Source organism: Bos indicus, chromosome 14 (genome assembly GCF_029378745.1).
Source record: "Bos indicus isolate NIAB-ARS_2022 breed Sahiwal x Tharparkar chromosome 14, NIAB-ARS_B.indTharparkar_mat_pri_1.0, whole genome shotgun sequence".
Lineage (NCBI taxonomy): Eukaryota > Metazoa > Chordata > Mammalia > Artiodactyla > Bovidae > Bos > Bos indicus.
Window position 1 is genome coordinate 82,204,280 of NC_091773.1, and position 18,641 is coordinate 82,222,920.

At 49.1% G+C, this 18,641-nt stretch overlaps 1 protein-coding gene across 1 annotated transcript in view; it reads right to left on the reverse strand.

The window, feature by feature from the left end:
- SNTB1 (syntrophin beta 1) overlaps nucleotides 1–18,641 on the reverse strand; it is a 250,907-nt gene that overhangs the window by 9,755 nt on the left and 222,511 nt on the right. The window contains exon 5 of the mRNA XM_070803124.1: nucleotides 2,127–2,323. Coding sequence (XP_070659225.1) covers nucleotides 2,127–2,323 — 197 coding nt within the window. The remainder of the gene's footprint in view (nucleotides 1–2,126; nucleotides 2,324–18,641) is intronic.

Sequence of the window (18,641 nt, forward strand, 5' to 3'; positions counted from 1 at the left end):
CCTCTTGATGAAAGTGAAAGTGGAGAGTGAAAAAGTTGGCTTAAAGCTCAACATTCAGAAAACTAAGATCATGGCATCCGGTCCCATAACTTCATGGCAAATTGATGGGGAAACAGAGGAAACAGTGACATACTTTATTTTTGGGGGCTCCAAAATCATTGCAGATGGTGACTGCAGCCATGAAATTAAAAGACGCTTACTCCTTGGAAGGAAAGTTATGACCAACCTAGACAGCATATTCAAAAGCAGAGACATTACTTTGCCAACAAAGGTCCATCTAGTTAAGGCCACGGTTTTTCCAGTGGTCATGTATGGATGCGAGAGTTGGACTATAAAGAAAGCTGAGCACCAAAGAATTAACACTTTTGAACTGTGGTGCTGGAGAAGACTCTTGAGAGTCCCTTGGACTGCAAGGAGATCCAACCAGTCCATTCTAAAGGAGATCAGTCCTGGGTGTTCATCGGAAGGACTGATGTTGAAGCTGAAACTCCAATACTTTGACCACCTGATGCAAAGAGCTGACTCATTAGAAAGGCCCTGATGCTGGGAGGGATCGGGGGCAGGAGGAGAAGGGGACGACAGAGGATGAGATGGCTGGATGGCATCACTGACTCAATGGACATGAGTTTGAGTAAACTCCAGGAGTAGGTGATGGACAGGGTGGCCTGGCGTGCTACAGTCCATGGGGTCGCAGAGTTGAGCGACTGAACTGAACTGAACTGAAAGTCTTATTTATTCAGTTGTGTATCTTTGGCTGCACTGGACCTTCTTTGCCGCATGCGGGCCTTCTCTAGTTGCAAGAGCGGGGGCTACTCTCCAGCTTGGGTGCACAGGCATCCCCTGCAGGGCTTCTCTTGTGAGGCGCAGGCTCCAGGGCTCGCAGGCTTCCGAAGCTGCAGCTCACAGGCCCTGGAGCGTGTGGGTTCAGTAGCTGTGGCACTCCGGCTTAGCTGCCTGACAGCATGTGGGATCTTCCCAGCACAGAGTTCAAACCCGTGTCTCCTGCATTGGCAGGTGGATTCTTTCCCCTGTACCACCAGGAAAGTCCAACATGTGGCCCACCTTCTAGAACAGTCTCGGGTGCGGAGGAAGTTGCACCCTACTGCAGTACTGCTCACAGAGTGGTCCACGGACCGGCAGCATTGGGACTGCCTGTGATCTCACTAGATGCAAATTCTCAGGCCCCAGCCCAGAACTCCTAGCCAGAATCTCCAGGGATGAGCATCTGAGTCTTCTGAGGGTAAAACTATAAACTCTGCTGTCGTTTCAGTGTGACTGAAGTCTGGAAGCGCTGTACGTAAGAGGTCTTGTGGGAAAACCCTAGTCATATAGAGCAGAGTTACACCATAGGGCTTTCTCCCGTGATGGAAATGTTCTGGACATGCACTGTCCAGCATGGTAGAAATGACGGCTGACTAGCCGAGTTACCCACTTTTTCTGCAGGAAGATGAAGTAAGAGTTTTCGTAGTCAAACCCTTAGGTTGCATTTTAGTGAAGTGAAGTTGCTCAGCTGTGTCCGACTCTTTGCGACCCCAGGGACTGTAGCCCACCAGGCTCCTCCATCCATGGAATTTTCTAGGCAAGAGTACTGGAGTAGGTTGCCATTTCCTTCTCCAGGGGATCTTCCCGACCCAGGGATCGAATCCGGGTCTCCCGCGTTGTGGGCAGATGCTTTACCGTCTGAGCCACCAGGGAATCCCTGCATTTTTAGTAAAGCATTACTAAATGTACTAATAATGTCCAGTAAAAATCACTCGTGAAGATCCCTTTAACCTCCCATAAAGTGTAGCTCTCCTCCATGTCTCAAGGAGTCTGGCATCACTGTTCTTTTTTAAGCTTTTAAAAAAGTGTTTAATTAATTATTATTATTTTTTTTTTTGGCTGAGCTGGGTCTTCATCGCTACTCTTGGGCTTTCTCTAGTTGTGGCGAGAGGGACTACTCTCTAGGTCCCATTTTAGTAGGGCATTATGAGTGCCTTAATTTAGAAGACTTTGAAATTTATCTCCTCTGGAATTTAAGTAAGTACCCCAAAATGGGCCAGTAATGGAACCTATGTTGAGGCCACGATGCAGAGGAGGGCGCCCCCTCCCCAGAAGGCTGTGGCGTCCCCAGCCCGAGCGCCCACCTGTGCTGATCTCCACAGTGAGCTCCGCCGAGTCGTGGCACCCCTGTACTATGCTCCGTGTCCAGTGTGAGAGGTCCCTGCTGACCTCGGCCCTGAAGAGATGCGTTTCAATCCCCTGCTGGGTGCCAGTTCGTGTTGCAAAAGACAGATCCATACCAGCCTGGGGTGATCCCTTTCCTGGACCGGAATGGACCAGCCTGTTGAGAAGAAGAGAGAAATGATCAAAATGGAAGCTACTGTATCCACCCGATACGTCACTTGAGAAAAAGCTCCAGCTGGTGATTTGCTCGAATTGCTATCACTTTTCTGATCTGGAACCCAAGGATCCAGGATACCCCAATGTTCACAGTGGTTTTCTGCCCCCTTCTCACTCAGTTCCTCACCAGTGGTAGAGGGAGATGAATACAGTGGCCATGAACTGGGCATCCGGTTGACTATGCAGACACTTAGATGAGAAGGGAAGATACGGAAAGGACTGAGAACAGTTACCTTCTGCCATTACATACATATGACCCAGGGCGAGCCTGAGACGAGGAAGGAAATCTGTTGTTTTCTGAGTTAGATTGAGCACCACCCCCCCTCCCCGCCACACATACCATTTTTCTTATACTCTGGAGCATCTGGCTGCAGGGAATGTACTTCTGGGTGTGCATTTCTCATGCACTCAGCCTCCAAACGCAAGCAGACAACCATGGGACTCACTCTGCTAAGAAGCCGCAATCTGTGTCTGTGTAAAGCTTGAAAAAGAGGGCTTCCCTGGTGGTCCGGTGGTTGAGAATCCACCTTGCAATGCAGGGGACACCAATTCGATCCGTAGTCCAGGAAGATCCCATACGCCTCGGGGAACTAAGCCTGTGGACCACAGCCACGGAGGTCTGGAGCCTGTCCTCCACGACGAGAGAAGCCCCACACCAGAAGCGTGCGCGGCAACGAGAGAGCAGGTCCCACTCGCTGCACTAGAGGGCGCCCCAGAGCAGCAACGGAGCCCCAGCACAGCCAAAATAAAAATGAATCATTAAATAAAAATTTTTGAAAAGCTCGAAGAAGCACAGTGATGCTGAACTTCTTCAAAGAGGGAAGAGAACTGCACTTAATGGGAGATGAAAGTGATTTTCAAGAGTGATTTTCACTGGACACACTGACTTTAGAACATACATCCAGCATAAACCGTGACTCCCGCGTCCATGCTTTCTAACAGGCCAGGGGAAACAAGGAAGCTCTGGTGCCGCCTTCCGAGCAGGGACGGCCCCTCGTCACTCACCCCGTTTAAGCACTCGGATCTCTCAAGCTTGCGCCTTCTCCTCCATGTCCAGCCTCCTTTTGGGAGAGACTCTCTTGTCATCAATTTGCAGGAGAGCATGAATACAATGTAGGAAATGTTCCTGGTCTCCAGGATATTTGCATTTTCAGCCTTTTCTTTCAATACAGAAAGAAACGTTCATTGGTTGCTAGTGGAATTCCAGGTGTTATTCACTTGGTGGATGGGAGAGTTACTTTCTTAGGCAAAGGACTTGTTACCTCTAGATTAAAAGTTGTACAGAGGAAATCCAAAAGCTTATTTTCTCTTGCAAGTTTAGATACTGTAGACCAAAATTATCAGTGACATAAAACCTACGGTAGCCCACTGAATTCCTAGTGACAAGCTCCTATAACTCTGAGGAGCTCTCTTTTACTTACAGAGTTGAAATCCGGTGGGAGGGGTGGTTTGCAATGCTGACTGAAAGACAAAGGTTAATTGAAAAAGGCTTTTGACTGTACAGTTCTTTGAAGATAGAGAAGGTACAGAGGATAACAAGTGTTGGCAAGAAAGTGGAGAGCGGGGAATGCTCGCACGCTGTTGGTGGTTATGTAAATTGGTGCAGCCACTACGGAAAGAGCTTGGAGGTCCCTCAAAATCGTAAAATTAGCACGACCAAAGGTCCAGCCATGCCCCGTCTGAGGATATATCTGAAGGAAGCAGAATCAATATCTGAAAGAATATCTGCACCCCCAAATTCACGGCAGCACTATTTATAATCGCCAAGCCATGGGAGCAACCTGAGTGCCCATCTGTGGACGAATCGTTAAAGACGAGATGCATATATTCATAATGTACTATTATTCTGCCTTAAACAAAAAAGGAAATTCTGCCCTTTGCAACCTTATGGGTGAATCTGAAAGCATTATGCCAACTGAAATAAGCCAGACAGAGAAAGAGATGCAGTATGACATCACTTATGTGAAATCTTGAAGAACAAGATTTCAAAAACAAATCTTAAAAAACAAGTCAAGCTTACAGAAGCAGAGAGAAGAATTGTTACTGACGAGGGTTCTTAGCCTTCCCCAGCCAATAGAAATTCAGTTGACAAGAATTCAGGCACGGCTTTCCTGGGGTCCCTGCTGCAGCAGCGGGGAGTGAGAGCAGAGGTCCCCTTGCTCACTTGCTCCCCCACGCGGGGAAATCCTGGCGGGGTGAGGGGAGGGCCGCGGCCGAGGCTGCGGCGGGCGTGGCTTCGGCCGTGAGCATGCAGCGCGCTCAGCGTCCTGGTTTTCAGCCAGGCTCGCAAAGGTGGCACTTGGGTTTTTTGACCTCTTTGTATATTTGGGGTCCAGAATTTGCCCCAACTGTGCGTGCACACAGCTATTTTCAGTCCCACGGTTTCTTTGCATTTTGTCACTCGAGAAGTTTGTCCAGAAGCACCCACTGCCGCTCCGCAGCGAAGGGCTCCCCGCCCGCCTTTGAACGACGGCTGCTGAGGCTGGGAGAAATGGGGTCACGCTGGTCAAAGGCTGCAGATTTTTAGTTGTGAGATGAATTTGTTCTGAGGATCTAGTGAATAGCATGGGGATAATATTGTAGACTTGAAATTTGCTAAAAAAATAAAATTTGCAAAAAAGCTAATGATGTGATGGATGTGTTAACTGGATTGCGGTAATTATTTCATAATGATACGGACAGGAAATCATCCGGTATACATGTATTTGCCAGTTTTGCCTCAACAAGAAGTGACCATAAGAGACAGAATCTCCCTGCAGCTCGCTGAGAGGAGTCCGGGACTCTGCTGACACGCTCCTCCCCGCCCGCCCCAGGGATTTCGTGTGTAGAGACAGGGTCCAGCTGATGGGAGGAAGGAGAGCGCTGTGTGATGAGAGTGACTGAGAAGCTGCCTGAGGCTTCATCGTCTGGGGGAGAGTAAATAAAACAAGAGCATTCCTCAAAGTCTGATAGAGAATTTAAAGGGACTGAGGGTCCGGTAAAAACTCATTAAGAAGAAGCATGTAGAGAAAACACAAATGCACACTGTTTCTTAGCTGCTCCGCAGTGGTTTTCTACTCGAAGGTGTTTACATTTCAGTCATTTCAAGAATCTATCCGGGACCTCCCTGGCCATCCAATGGTGAAGAAAGGCTCTGCGCTTCTAAAGCGAGGGGCGCGGGCTCCCAGTCAGAGAACCAAGATCCCACCTGCTGTGCAGTGAGGTCAAAAAATAAATAAAAGTTAAAAAAAAAACACCTAAAGATGGAAGTAAAACGAATGAAATAAAAATGTGAAATGTGTCTAGTGCTTCCTTTTTAAAATCTTAAAGCTGCGTCAGCTGGACATGGCTGGCAGGCTCCTGGTGAGCTGAAAAGGGACACGTTTGGGAGGAATAACCAGTGGCATCAGGATCCTCCCTACCATTAGGTTAAACGTTCAGAGTCACCACTTCATCAAGCAGGGCTGTAAAGGTCGAAGGAAGGATCTGTGTATGGCACCTAGTACAGAACCTAGATCCAGTTTGTACTTGATAAATATTTCCATCCCTTGCCCCCGCCCTCAGTTCAGTTCAGTCGCTCAGTCGTGTCCGACTCTTTGCAACCCCATGAATCGCAGCATGCCTGGCCTCCCTGTCCATCACCAACTCCCGAAGTTCACTCAGACTCACGTCCATCGAGTCGGTGATGCCCCTGTCCTCAGTCTCCTTATTTAAAAAGTGTAATTCCTGCTAATGTGCATACTGGTAACAAAAGGACACTCTTTCCAGATGCAAATCAAATGAGCTGCGTCAGATATCTCCACAAGGCGCATGGGAACACATCCTGAGGATGGGGAACAGCATAGACCTAACAAATTATTTGTAAATATGTGTGAATGTGGGGAAATGCACCTATATTCACTGAGCGACTCCTGATAAGCAGGGCTTCCTGGGTGGCTCAGTGGTAAAGAACCCACCTGCCAATGCAGGAAACACAGGAGACTCAGATTTGATACCTGGGTGGGGAAGATCCCCTGGAGGAGGAAATGGCAACCCACTCCTGTCTTCTTGCCTGGAAAATCCCATGGACTGTACAATCCATGGGGTCACAAAGAGTCAGACAGGACTGAGCGATTTTAACTTACTATGCAATTCAATGATATAAAACAGAAGCTTGCAAACAAATCCATTAAAATGTCAAGCAATTTTGTGGGTGGTTTTATTTCTACTTATTTTTTTTAAGTTCTTAAAAATTTCTCTAAGCAATATATAGCACACAATGTAAAGATTAGTTTGACAAGGCTGTGGGACTAAAACGAACCCAAATCTTTCACTTTAATGTTTAGAATCATGACTTCCACGACACTGAAAAATATGTACCTTCTTACTCAGCGCAGAATACATGTTTTGTTTCTTTAATGTTGGTGGCAATCCTGCCTCGGAATACTAGATGAAGTCAGCCGCGTCGTCTTGCGTGGTTCCTGTCTTGCTAGCCTAAGTTGTCCATGTCTGGCTCCTGTTACCTGACATCCGCAGGCCGAGAAATGGCCTTACTCAGGATGAAGCTAATCGATCCAGGTGGGGTGAAACCTACACTCGTGACCTCAGTAACGCCTTACGTGCACCTACTGGCCGCCGGCAAATGAGACAGGAGAGAGCAGAGACCTGCGGGCGGAGGTTTCAGGGGCCTTCTGGATCCCGGGGTACCCTGAGGGGCCTTCAAGGAGCCCTTTCCCTCTCCTTCCAACTGAGTGTCAGAAACCACTGAGAACACAGTCTGGAGAAGAGACTGAGGAATGGGAAGGAGGGAGGAGGCAGGCACACGCATCTGCAGCGTCTGTGCACCGGCCAGCGGCCCGCCGGGATGGACGTGCTCTCACGGGGATGGGCGCGCTCTCACGGGGATGGACGCACTCTCACGGGGATGGGTGAGCTCTCATGGGGATGGACGCGCTCTTGCTCTGGAGGCCAAGGTCAAGGGGATGGAAGCGCTCTCGCCTTGAGTCTCGGACCTCCGCGGACCTCTGCTCGTTGTGTGAGAGCCACGCTTGGAGCAGGTGACTTGCTTCCTGGGATCGAAGGTGAGCTGAACCTGCCGGGGCTGGAGCCCTTGGGAGCTCCTGGGCTTCTCTGTGTGTGAGGTTCACTGCTCAGGTGTTCAAGCTGACTGGTCAGGGGTAAAGGAAGGTGTTGGGGGAAGCAGCTTACTACTGACAGCTCAGCAATCTGCTGGTGCTCCAGAGCAAGCGCAGCACGGATCTCCTGAAGGTGGGTGCCCATCCTCTGGACTCCACACAAATCACCATCCACTGCTTCAGAGCAGGGAATTTTTTTTTTTTTTTTTTTTGGCTGCATGGCAGGTGAGATCTTAGTCCTCAGACCAGGGATTGAACCTGAGCTCCCTGCATTGAAGGTGCAGAGCCTTAACCACTGGACTGCCCCCACCCTACGGCTTCAAGATCACCACCTCATCTCTGATGTCCCTGAAGGTAGGAGGCTTGTCCCATCTCTCATGGTTTCCCTACTGTCTAGTATCCCACCTGACTTATGGTCAGAGTTCCACATATACTGGCTGAGTAACTGCATGAATGCAAGGTTTTCAGATGTTTCTGAAATGTGAATTCAAGTGGACAATGAAAACTACGCATGCGCACACACACACTTGACCTATTTTGAAATCCTTTGAAATGTGGGGCCACTGAAAAGTTTTTAATGGGCTCTTCACTTGCCAATTGCATTTGGGAACACATTACAGTAACCAGATTCGGGATACTATGTACCAAGTAAATGTCAGCTGGACATTAAGATTTTAAAAGCCATCGCTTGGACACTGGAAAAGGTAGGGCTAAGGACAGAATCTGTTGGCCTGACTTTCCCCATCCTGCCAGGAATGGGCTTTTTATATTCCTCCCGAGATTCTTTCCAAACATCTTTCCTGGTCTGTAGTCCCGGGGGAAGACTCTGAAATAGCTATTATTTATCTTTCAATTATTTGTATCCTTAAAAATAAGACCATGTGTCTCTTATCTGCAGCTGGGACTAAACTATAGCAACCCAGAAAATGCCGTCTCCCCAGAGAAGATAACTTTCTTACCCAGTGAAAAAAATACTGGTACCCTGGGACAAGTTTCCAAGCTGCAGTTTACACTCAATTTCTAAGTGTTCTCTGAAGCAGCTTGAGAAGCCCAAGGACAGTTTTGTTCCCGGTGACAAAATTCAGACACATTCCCATGGTTGGAAGCAAAGCCAGCAACTCCAGCAAGAGTTACGCTCCCTATGAGCGAGTGTAAAAGTGCAGGTAAGTGAAGAAATGAATAGGACCATATAATATGAAACAGCGGAGCAAGAGAATAAAGGCATCGGTATAAGAGCACAGAGCAGAGCAGCAGACACTCAGTCTTGGCTCTCAGCCAACTGTATGACCTTGACAAATGTCCTTAAAAAAAATTATTTGGCTGCCTCTAGTCTTAGCTGTGGCATGTAAAATTTTTTCCTGCAGCTCAGGGGCTCAGCTTCCCCCCAGCATGTAGGATGTTAGTTCCTGGACCAGGGATCAAATCCATCCATGTCCCCTGCATTGCAAGGTGGATTCTTGACCACTGGACCACCAAAAAGGTCCCTTGACAAGTTTTTTAAACTCTCCATGCCTTGGGATCTTCGAATGCAATCTGGGATGGATCAGCAGTATGTTAGGATGAACTGAGTTTCAGGAATACTGTATGAAACAGTATCTGGCACAGAATATACTGTAAGAGTCATTATTATAATTAATTTGAGCTGGGTAGGACTTTTTATTTGATTATCCCGTTGCACACTTAGCACCTAGAATAATTCCAGGCACATGGCAGACACTCAGTAAGTATTTGTTAAATGAATGGCTGAATGAACAACTGGAACACAAAGAGGACTCTTTTCTAAGAGATTTGACTAATTACTGCTAGAGGAACCAGAGATCAAATTGCTAACACTTCCTGGATCATCAAAAAAGCAAGAGAGTTCCAGAAAAACATCTATTTATGCTTTATTGACTATGCCAAAGCCTTTGACTGTGTGGATCACAATAAACTGTGGGAAATTGTGAAAGAGATGGGGATACCAGAGCATCTGACCTGCCTCTTGAGAAACCTGTATGCAGGTCAGGAAGCAACAGTTAGAACTGGACATGGAACAACAGACTGGTTCCAAATAGGAAAAGGAGTACGTCAAGGCTGTATATTGTCACCCTGCTTATTTAACTTATATGCAGAGTACATCATGAAAAACGCTGGGCTGGAAGAAGCACAAGCTGGAATCAAGTTTGCCAGGAGAAATATCAGTTACCTCAGATGTGCAGATGACACCACCCTTATGGCAGAAATTGAAGAAGTAAAGAGCCTCTTGATGAAAGTGAAAGTGGAGAGTGAAAAAGTTGGCTTAAAGTTCAACATTCAGAAAACTAAGATCATGGCATCCGGTCCCATCACTTTATGGGAAATAGATGGGAAAACAATGGAAACAGTGGCAGACTTTATTTTTCTGGGCTCCATAATCACTGCAGATGGTGATTGCAGCCATGAAATTGAAAGGCCCTTACTCCTTGGAAGAAAAGTTATGACCAACCTAGACAGCATATTAAAAAGCAGAGACATTACTTTGCCAACAAAGGTCCGTCTAGTCAAGGCTATGGTTTTTCCAGTGGTCATGTATGGATGTGAGGGTTGGACTGTGAAGAAGGCTGAGTGCCGAAGAATTGATGCTTTTGAACTGTGGTGTTGGAGAAGACTCTTGAGAGTCCCTTGGACTGCAAGGAGATCCAACCAGTCCATTCTGAAGGAGATCAGTCCTGGGTGTTCATTGGAAGGACTGATGTTGAAGCTGAAACTCCAATACTTTGGCTACCTGATGCAAAGAACTGACTCCCTTAGAAAGACCCTGATGCTGGGAAAGATTGAGGGCAGGAGGAGAAGGGGATGACAGAGGATGAGATGGTTGGATGGCATCACCAACTCAATGGACATGAGTTTGGGTAAACTCTGGGAGTTGGTGATGGACAGGGAGGCCTGGCATGCTACAGTCCACAGGGTCACAAAGAGTCAGACATGACTGAGTGACTGAACTGAACTGAGATATTATGACTTGTCTCCCACTTTCTGTCCCTCAACCATACCAAAGAATAGTTATGGCTCAATCCAAAGAACTTGAATTTGCATCCACTAAATGCTAATTTACAGATTAATTCATCCTGAAAAAAAATGATCTTGAAAGGTATCTGGGATCGAATGTTGTATGCGATTCGCCTAACATCCACTTCCTGTTTCTGCTTCCAAATCCATCTTTAGCAACTAGTGCTTTCACTGGTGGCTCACGGATAAAGAATCTACCTGGTGACACAGGAGATGTAGGTTCAATCCCCGGGTTGGGAAGATCCCCTGGGGGAGGAAATGGCAACCCACTCCAGTATTCTTGCTTGGAAAATCGCACGGACAGAGGAGTCTGGTGGGCTACAACCCACGGGGTTGCAGAGTCGGACACGCCTGAGCACGCACGCACTACCATCAAAGGAAGGGGGGTCCAACCCGGCTGTCTCCTTATAAGACAAAAAGGAAGGATGCAATGGTTTAAAATCACGTCCTATGCCCAAAGCGCTGATACCAGGAGGCTCACAGAGGTTGTGTGATAAGCCCCCTTTCGAGTCAAATTCTCTGAGATTTTGGGAGCTTGGCAGTAGAAGTAGCCGTCCCTGTGGGGGCCAGCCACAGGCGTCTCTAACAACTGAGGTGTGATGTGAGGCTGCATATCGTTTCTTGATCCTCAGATGGGTCCCTTTTGTCTGACTAGTTTCAAGAAAAACACAGAAAACCCTACCTCACAAGGGATGCTTATGCACTAGTTTAATTCTGGATAAGGCGTTAGAGAATGTAGCATAAAATGATTCATTAAAAACATTATTATTAATATCCTTAATTAAAACCAAAACAGTTGCAGCACACAGATTCAGCCAAATTAGTAAAATTACAGATTAGGTAACTGGGTTGCTAAGCAATATTACACCCTCATTTTCCTTAATTGCTGTAATTAGTATCTCCATGCATAAGCCACAGTGCAAGCCACAGAACAATAAAGAAACGGGAAAAAAAGGAGGAGGAGGGAAGAGCAACTGGTCAGACCCCGTCAGTGGTTCTGGGGCTCCTCTTGAATTCTTTGTTATAACAGCTGGCCACCCTTACTTGGGGCCCGACAGTCAACAGTCTCCAGGGAAGACAGGAAGGGGCAGAATCCCAAACAAGCCCTGAACCATCAGACAGGAAGGGCTGTCCAAGAATGAGCCTGCTGTCCCTTGGCCAGGAGTCACTGAACTCCTGTCTCACTGCACCTTCTAAACTTCTTCCATCTGAATATGGTGGTAAAGGAATCAGGCCAGGTCCCAGCTCTCAGAAAGGGACATCATTAGGGATACTGAGTGTAAGCCAAGGCCCGTTAAACAAAGGGGAGTGAGCCCGAAGCAGACTGGAGCCCAGTTCCGACCGAGGCCCATCCAGGTCCACTTTTAGAGCCACGGGAGCGTCTGCCACGCATTCCCCGCGGCAGCACTCAGGACCAGCTTTGTGCTGTGAAGTTAAGGGCTTCGGGTCCCTATTTCCATCCCACACTTCCTTGTCCCTACAAACAAACCCACAACTCTTCCTTAGCCCCACCCTCACAGCTCAGCGACTTTGGTTTAAGACACTACAAGTCCTTGGTAAACGCAGTATCACGTGTAGGGTCAAACAGACCCAATTCCTTTTCAGCCATTCATGCATTAATGCCAATTACTTTCTCCAGTAGTAACAACTGCTGGCGTTTATCCATCACTTATTACATCTGTTACATGCTGAATGCTTACACTCACTTAAGAGCGATTGAGAAGTCCATCTTATCAATAACTGGAAGAGCAGAAGTTACTATTACTGCTTCCTGTAGATGAGGAGACTTGGATCTGGAGAAACTGATATTAATACTTTGCCCCATTACAAGCAGAAGTCTCAGAATCTGACTCCTGGTTTGATCCCAAAGTCCATGCATCTCCTCGCTCAGCTAATCCCCCGACACATCTGAAGGGCTCCCGCACGGGCTCGAGTGAGGGCAGGGGTGGCACCAGACACGCGGAGACACACGCAGCGGACGGAGTGAGGGCCAACCCCACACTTCTCAGTCTGACACAACATGGGTTCGCGGGCACGCGGCTCCTTCTGTGCGGCCCGAGAGGAAGCCCGTGGAACATGCCTGCGCCCTCCAAGAGGAAGGGGCCTCCCAGGCTTCAAGTGAAAACCACAGGCTGATTACAATTTAAAGTTTGACAGATGCAATTGGCCAGCCTTTCCCAGTGGAAAGCATTCCTAAAACGTCTGCGCCCGCCTGAGGTGGCAGCTACTTTTAGCACTTAGAAACAGTTAGCTCCTAAGGCACCAGATTCCCGGACACGTTGAGTACCAACGCTGCACGTCTCCGGCTCCCGAGTGACGTCCGAGGGGAGCAGAGCGAGTTCGCTGGTTGGTTTCCTTCTGCTCCTCTAAAGGGACAGGTTGGGAAACTGGGCTGGGAGTAGCGGCATTCTTTTTACAAGCTCTGTGCCTCTGAACTTTTCCCCAACGCCTGGGACGGGGTGGGCAGAATTTTGGGGTTATACTTCTAGAATTCCAGAAATATTGCGACCTGAATCCTGGTTCTCTGTAGACCGATCTCACTTGCCAACGATGACGACAGTGGCAAAAGACCTTGTGCATCACTCTGTATGCGCAAGGATACCTTCCTTTTTTTAATGTTCGGCAACATCAAATAGGCTTTGGCTAAGCAAAAAAAAAAAAGCTTTCCCAAGCCTCATAAAAAGCCGGGGGATGAGAGTAGCTGCCATGAGCAGCACCATCAGGGCACAGAGACACCACGGAATGTTGTCAGTGGAAGAACTGACTGCCTGGAAACTTCTCTGTGGCAGCTGACACCAAGACCACTGTGAGCATTTGTAGTGCCTCTGCCTTGAAACACAATCACACTTTCATCTTCCAGAAAAATATAAATTTGATATGCCTGGAACCCGCACCCCCCCACCCCAAAAAAAAGAACCACAAACAAATCAGCAAGTCAACTATGAAATGTGTGAGCTGAGGAACAATTTTAGAAGAAATCTGTTTCCTACTGGCTACAGTCCCAAACAGTTCTTCTGCAAGAGAAAAGACCCTCTGGCGTTCTGACTGACGCTTTCCAGGACTGCCAAGATGAAGGCTCGAGGACCCTCCTTGCCAGCCTTGCTGCGTGCAGCACATTGAATTCGGCCGTGCTGGAGTCAGTGCAATGGGCTGAGTTCTGCCCCAGCCGTCAGTTCATACAGGCAGGCTCCAGTCTACAGTGTGATTGTATTTAGAGACAGAACCAAGGGCATTAAGGTTAAGTGAGGTCACAAGGGTGGGGCCCTGCTCTGATGGGATTAGTGTCCTTGTAAGAAGAGACCCCATAGAGCTCAAGTTTTCTCTCCTCAGGAACACAAGGAAGTCGTGTGGCCATGCACATTAAGATGACGGCGTCTGCAAACCCAGAGAGCTCTCGGGACTTGCCTGGGGGCCTAGTGATTAGGCCTCTGCGCTCTGATCCCTAGCCAGGAAACTAAGATCCTGATGCAACACACATATACACACAAAATACAGCATTTCTCACCAGAAACAAACCATGCTGCTAGCCTGATCTTAGACCCCCAGCTGCCAGAACTGTGAGAACTGATTACTGATCTATGGTATTTCGTTGTGGCCATGGTCAGGCACTATGCTGACCAAGTCTGTACCTGAGTCAGTGCTGTGTAGCAGCGATCCGTTGCTGGGCACCGTGCAGTCATTCGGAGGAAGCTGAGGGAGAGGGCGAAGGACCAGTGGAAAGTGCCATAAGACGGAAGAGCCCGGAAGCCATATGCACATTCCGGGACCTGCTGATGACTCTGTGGGCACCTGGATCCAGGACAGCCTTCGAACTGACTCACCAGTGGTCATCACTGCCTGAAGCAAAATGCTGCTTCTGAAGAACACAGAGGACAAAGGCCTCGTCCTGGTTACGGCGTTTCCTGCCCGCCAGGAACCCTGGAGCCAGTAGAGTCTTCTGAACCAGGGGCTCTCCTCTGCCCACATCAGAAGCACCCGGAGGGCTTGTGCCCTCACAGGTGGGCTGGGCCCCAGTCCCGGAGTTCCTGATTTAATTCCTCTGAAGTGGGATGGAGCATTTGCAATGTGCCCCAAGTTCCCCGGCGGTGCTCACATTCCGGCTGGCAATGACACTTTGAGAGCCCCTGGTCCAAGTCCTGGGCGTAAACTCCAGGTCTTAGAGAGTCCCCAGCTCTGTGCTCACTCTGCTGTAGGATCTGAACAGCTCTCTATTCATGACTAAGTTGTCAGGAGCACTAAGGAAAGATTTATATGATCCACTCAGCAAATTCGAAGAGCCATCTGATCTTCAGGGAATAGGAAATATGCTCCTGGCAGGCTGCAGAGAATGGTGCAGTTGTTATTCAGTCACTCCATCATGTCTGACTCTTTGCGACCCCATGGACTGCAGCACACCAGGCCTCCCTGTCCTTCACTATCTCCTGGAGATCACTCAAACTCATGTCCATTGAGTCGGTGATGCCATCCAACCATCTCATCCTCTGTCGCCCCTTCTCCTCCCACCTTTAATCTTTCCCAGCATCAGGGTCTTTTCCAGTGAGTCAGCTCTTCGAATCATATGGCCAAAGTATTGGAGTTTCAGCTTCCATATCAGTCCTTCCAATGAACACGCAGGACTGATTTCCTTTAGGATTGACTGGTTGGATCTCTAGTCTCCTGCATTGCAGGCATATTCTTAACCATCTGAGCCACCATTCTGGCTTTACTGAATGGTGGTTCAGGAGGTGCATTCAGGGCTTCCCTGGTGGTCTAGTGGTGAAGAGTTTGCCTGCCAATGCAGGGTGTATGGGTCCGATACCTGGTCTGGGAAGATTCCACATGTCACAGGGCAACTAAGCCGTGTGCCCAACTACTGAGGCCTGAGCGCCTAGAGCCTGTGTCCACGAGAGAAGCCTTCACACTGCGACGGGAGAGTAGCTCCCGCGTACTGCACGTAGCAACGGAGACCTAGAGCAGCTGAAACTACATAAATCTTTAAAAAACAGAAAGTGGATTCAGAATCGGAATTCCGGGCCTGTCTCTCACCAGCTGTACAGCTGTGGGCAAGTCACATAACATCCTAGTTCCTCACTTTACTTCTCTGTGACACAGGAAGAAAACCTAAAGCTCGTGGGGCTGCGAGGGTTAAACGTGGTACCTGCGCACTACATCTGAAGCTTGTTAAGCACAGACTCCTGACTCCTAACCTGGGCCTGCTGAGCCAGGATCTCCAGGGCAGAGTGCTTGGGGCCAGAATCGTTAATGGACAGCCAGGTGATTAAGTTGAGCAAGTTTTGCAAAGTCAGGTAGAATCCATGTAAAGCTGTTGGCTTTGTCTATGCTCCTTCCACAAAGGTCAGCCACGGGTTTATTAGCAGCTGGGTCTAGCTATTTGCGGATGGTATATAATGGACTTCCTGATAAAGTTACCCAGGATGATTAATTAGCAGACACCCTAACCTATAATAAAACTTTAGACGATGTGGCTCTGCATCTACAAATAAAAGTTGAGTGAACTACACATTTAAGATTCGTGTATAGCACTGTTTATAAATAATACCTTAAGAGAAGGTCTTCAAAAGAAATTTTAAAAAGACACGACTCCCCTTCTTCGGAAAAATAATGCTACTAGACAGGCTATGTGCCTGAATGCTTATATACCAAGCGCACAGAGCCACAGGTGCGTGCATGGAACACACGAGAAGTAAGTGAAAGAGTCACTCGATGAATTTCAACATGAGGTTGGGGAGCAGCCCTCCTTCCCAGAGGAAGTGCTGGGGTGCCTTCTGTGGTGGGAGGATCGGGGTTTCCCTGGGTGTCTGCCACGCCTGGCCTCCCATCTCAGATGAAACGGAGCGGGGCCCTGTGGTCCTTGCCCCAACCCACGTCCCCTGCCTGCCTCTTGTGTGTGGAAAACTCCAGTCAAAGGAGAGGTTTAATCAGAGAAGTGCGAAATGAGGAAATAACGGAAAACAGTCCATGAGACTAAATACTAACAACGCAGTCATGAGGCATGGTCAAGGGTCTTCAGTTCTTTCTCGAGGGCTGCAGATAATATTCTGAGATATATCCTGTGAGCAGTCTTATCGATTCTAGACCACCAGGTGGGAGAAGTTAGCTACACGATAACCAGACGTTACCCAGGACACGAGCTGCCACAGGTCTGAGAACTGGCCTCAGAGAAATGAGAACAAATGGCCCCAGAACTGAAGATGAACTGTCCCTGAAACCACCAAGACGAGGCCCGTCAGACCACTGAGGGCCAATCTGAAGAGCGGCCAGAGCTGCGGGCACTGTTTCTGCAGGCCCCCCGCCCAGTCCGTCTGTGAGAGCGCTCACCGCTTGTCAGGGGAGGACTGGGCCTTTGCACAGACGTCCACTCCCGCCCCCACCGCCGGCATCTGACATAAAGCAAATTTTCGACCAACCTGGCCTGTTTATTGGGTTTTGAGCACAAGCACCCGGACCCATCACACACCCTCCAGTAACAGGAGAACCGGCCTGCCGCGCAGGGAGACTGTCAACCTTCAGGGCGGGATGCTGCTCCCAGCCTGGGGCTGCGTCTCTGCTGTGATCACACAGGGAGATGCCGGGGTCGTTTTCCTCACTGTTTCCCAAAAGTCTTTTTCTAGACACACGCACAGGGTCCAGGGGGGAAGTTAGCCAGGACCGACGCAGGCAAAGCATGGGAGCTGATGAGCAAGTGAAAGGTCAGTTAAAAGCCCTTTCCCTAAAGTGCATCCCCCCGCTGGGCTGGGCAGAGGGCAGCTTTCGACCAAGTGCGTGAACAGATGGGACTGGGAAGGAGCGAGGTGCAGTGACCCCAGGCTAAGCCCTGTCCTGGGAGAGAAAGCGAGGATGGAAGTCCAGCTCCTCCATTTCCAGGATTGCAGGCGGCGCTGAAGGAAGGAGAGGCTCCCAGTGCAGCCTCCACATCTTAGCTGCCTCCTGGGCTTCCAGCGGAGGTCAGGGCACAATTACGGGCTCATGGGGCTGATTCAGACACATCAAGATGAGCTCTTCTGCAGTTCAGCGGTCAGTAATCTGGGAGAGGGTGGCAAGATGGGAAGTCAAGCATCCCCAGCACGTCTCCTTTATATTTAGATGGCAGACCCTGATTTTTTTCCTTCTTTTTAAAGCCTTTATTGAACTTGTTACAACATTGCTCCCATTTTATGCTTTGGTTTTTTGGCCGCGAGGCAGGTGGGGCTTAGCTTCCCAACCAGGATCCAATCTGCACCCCCTACCATCAGCAGCGGAAGGCGAGGTCTTAACCACTGGGCCCCCAGGGAAGCCCCTGGATGCCGGTCTTTTCAAATGTTGCATCGTCTGTTCTAAGTGAGCGCAGTTTGCACCGAGCGGGAATCCCATCTTCTGTCTCCACATTGGGCGCAGCTCGTGGTTTGAGGCAATTGGTGTGATTTGCTCATAATGCAGACCAGACACGGCACGGCTGGCGAGTCTACGACAGGTGCTTCTGGTGCCACCGACAGCTACCCAGCTACCAACCGCTGTGTCTGTGCGCCCGCCCCCTTCAGGGGGCTTTGCTTCTGTATGAGTTCATATGCTGAGGCTGAAACTCCAATATTTTGGCCACCTGATGCGAAGATCTGACTCATTGGAAAAGACCCTGATGCTGGGAAAGACTGAGGGCAGGAGGAGAAGGGGACGACAGAGGATGAGATGGTTGGACAGCATCACTGATGCAATGGACGTGAGTTTGAGCAAGCTCTGGGTGTTGGTGATGGACAGGGAGGCCTGGTGTGCTGCAGTCCATGGGGTCACAAAGAGCCCCAGGAGCCCAGCTTGTGCCGACAGCCTGCAGAGCCTGGAGGATGAACCCCCCCGGTGGCTTGAGCTGCTGGCAGGCTGCTTGGGACAAATTCCGAGGGAGTCATGTATGCTCTAGGGCACTGCTGTCCAACAGAACGTGCTGTGACGGTGGAGTTGCTCTAGATCCACGCTGTGCAAAACGGCAGACACCGGCCCCAACTGCTGAATCCTCGAAATGTGGCCAGTGCGATCCAGGAACTGAATATCTAAAATCCTGAATCAATAAGTACACGCACACAGGAATGAAACAGCAGCCTCCACTAGTCAGAATACTCAGAAACTGAGAGACAAAAGCTATGTGTTAAGGTAAGTTTTATTTTCAAGTTG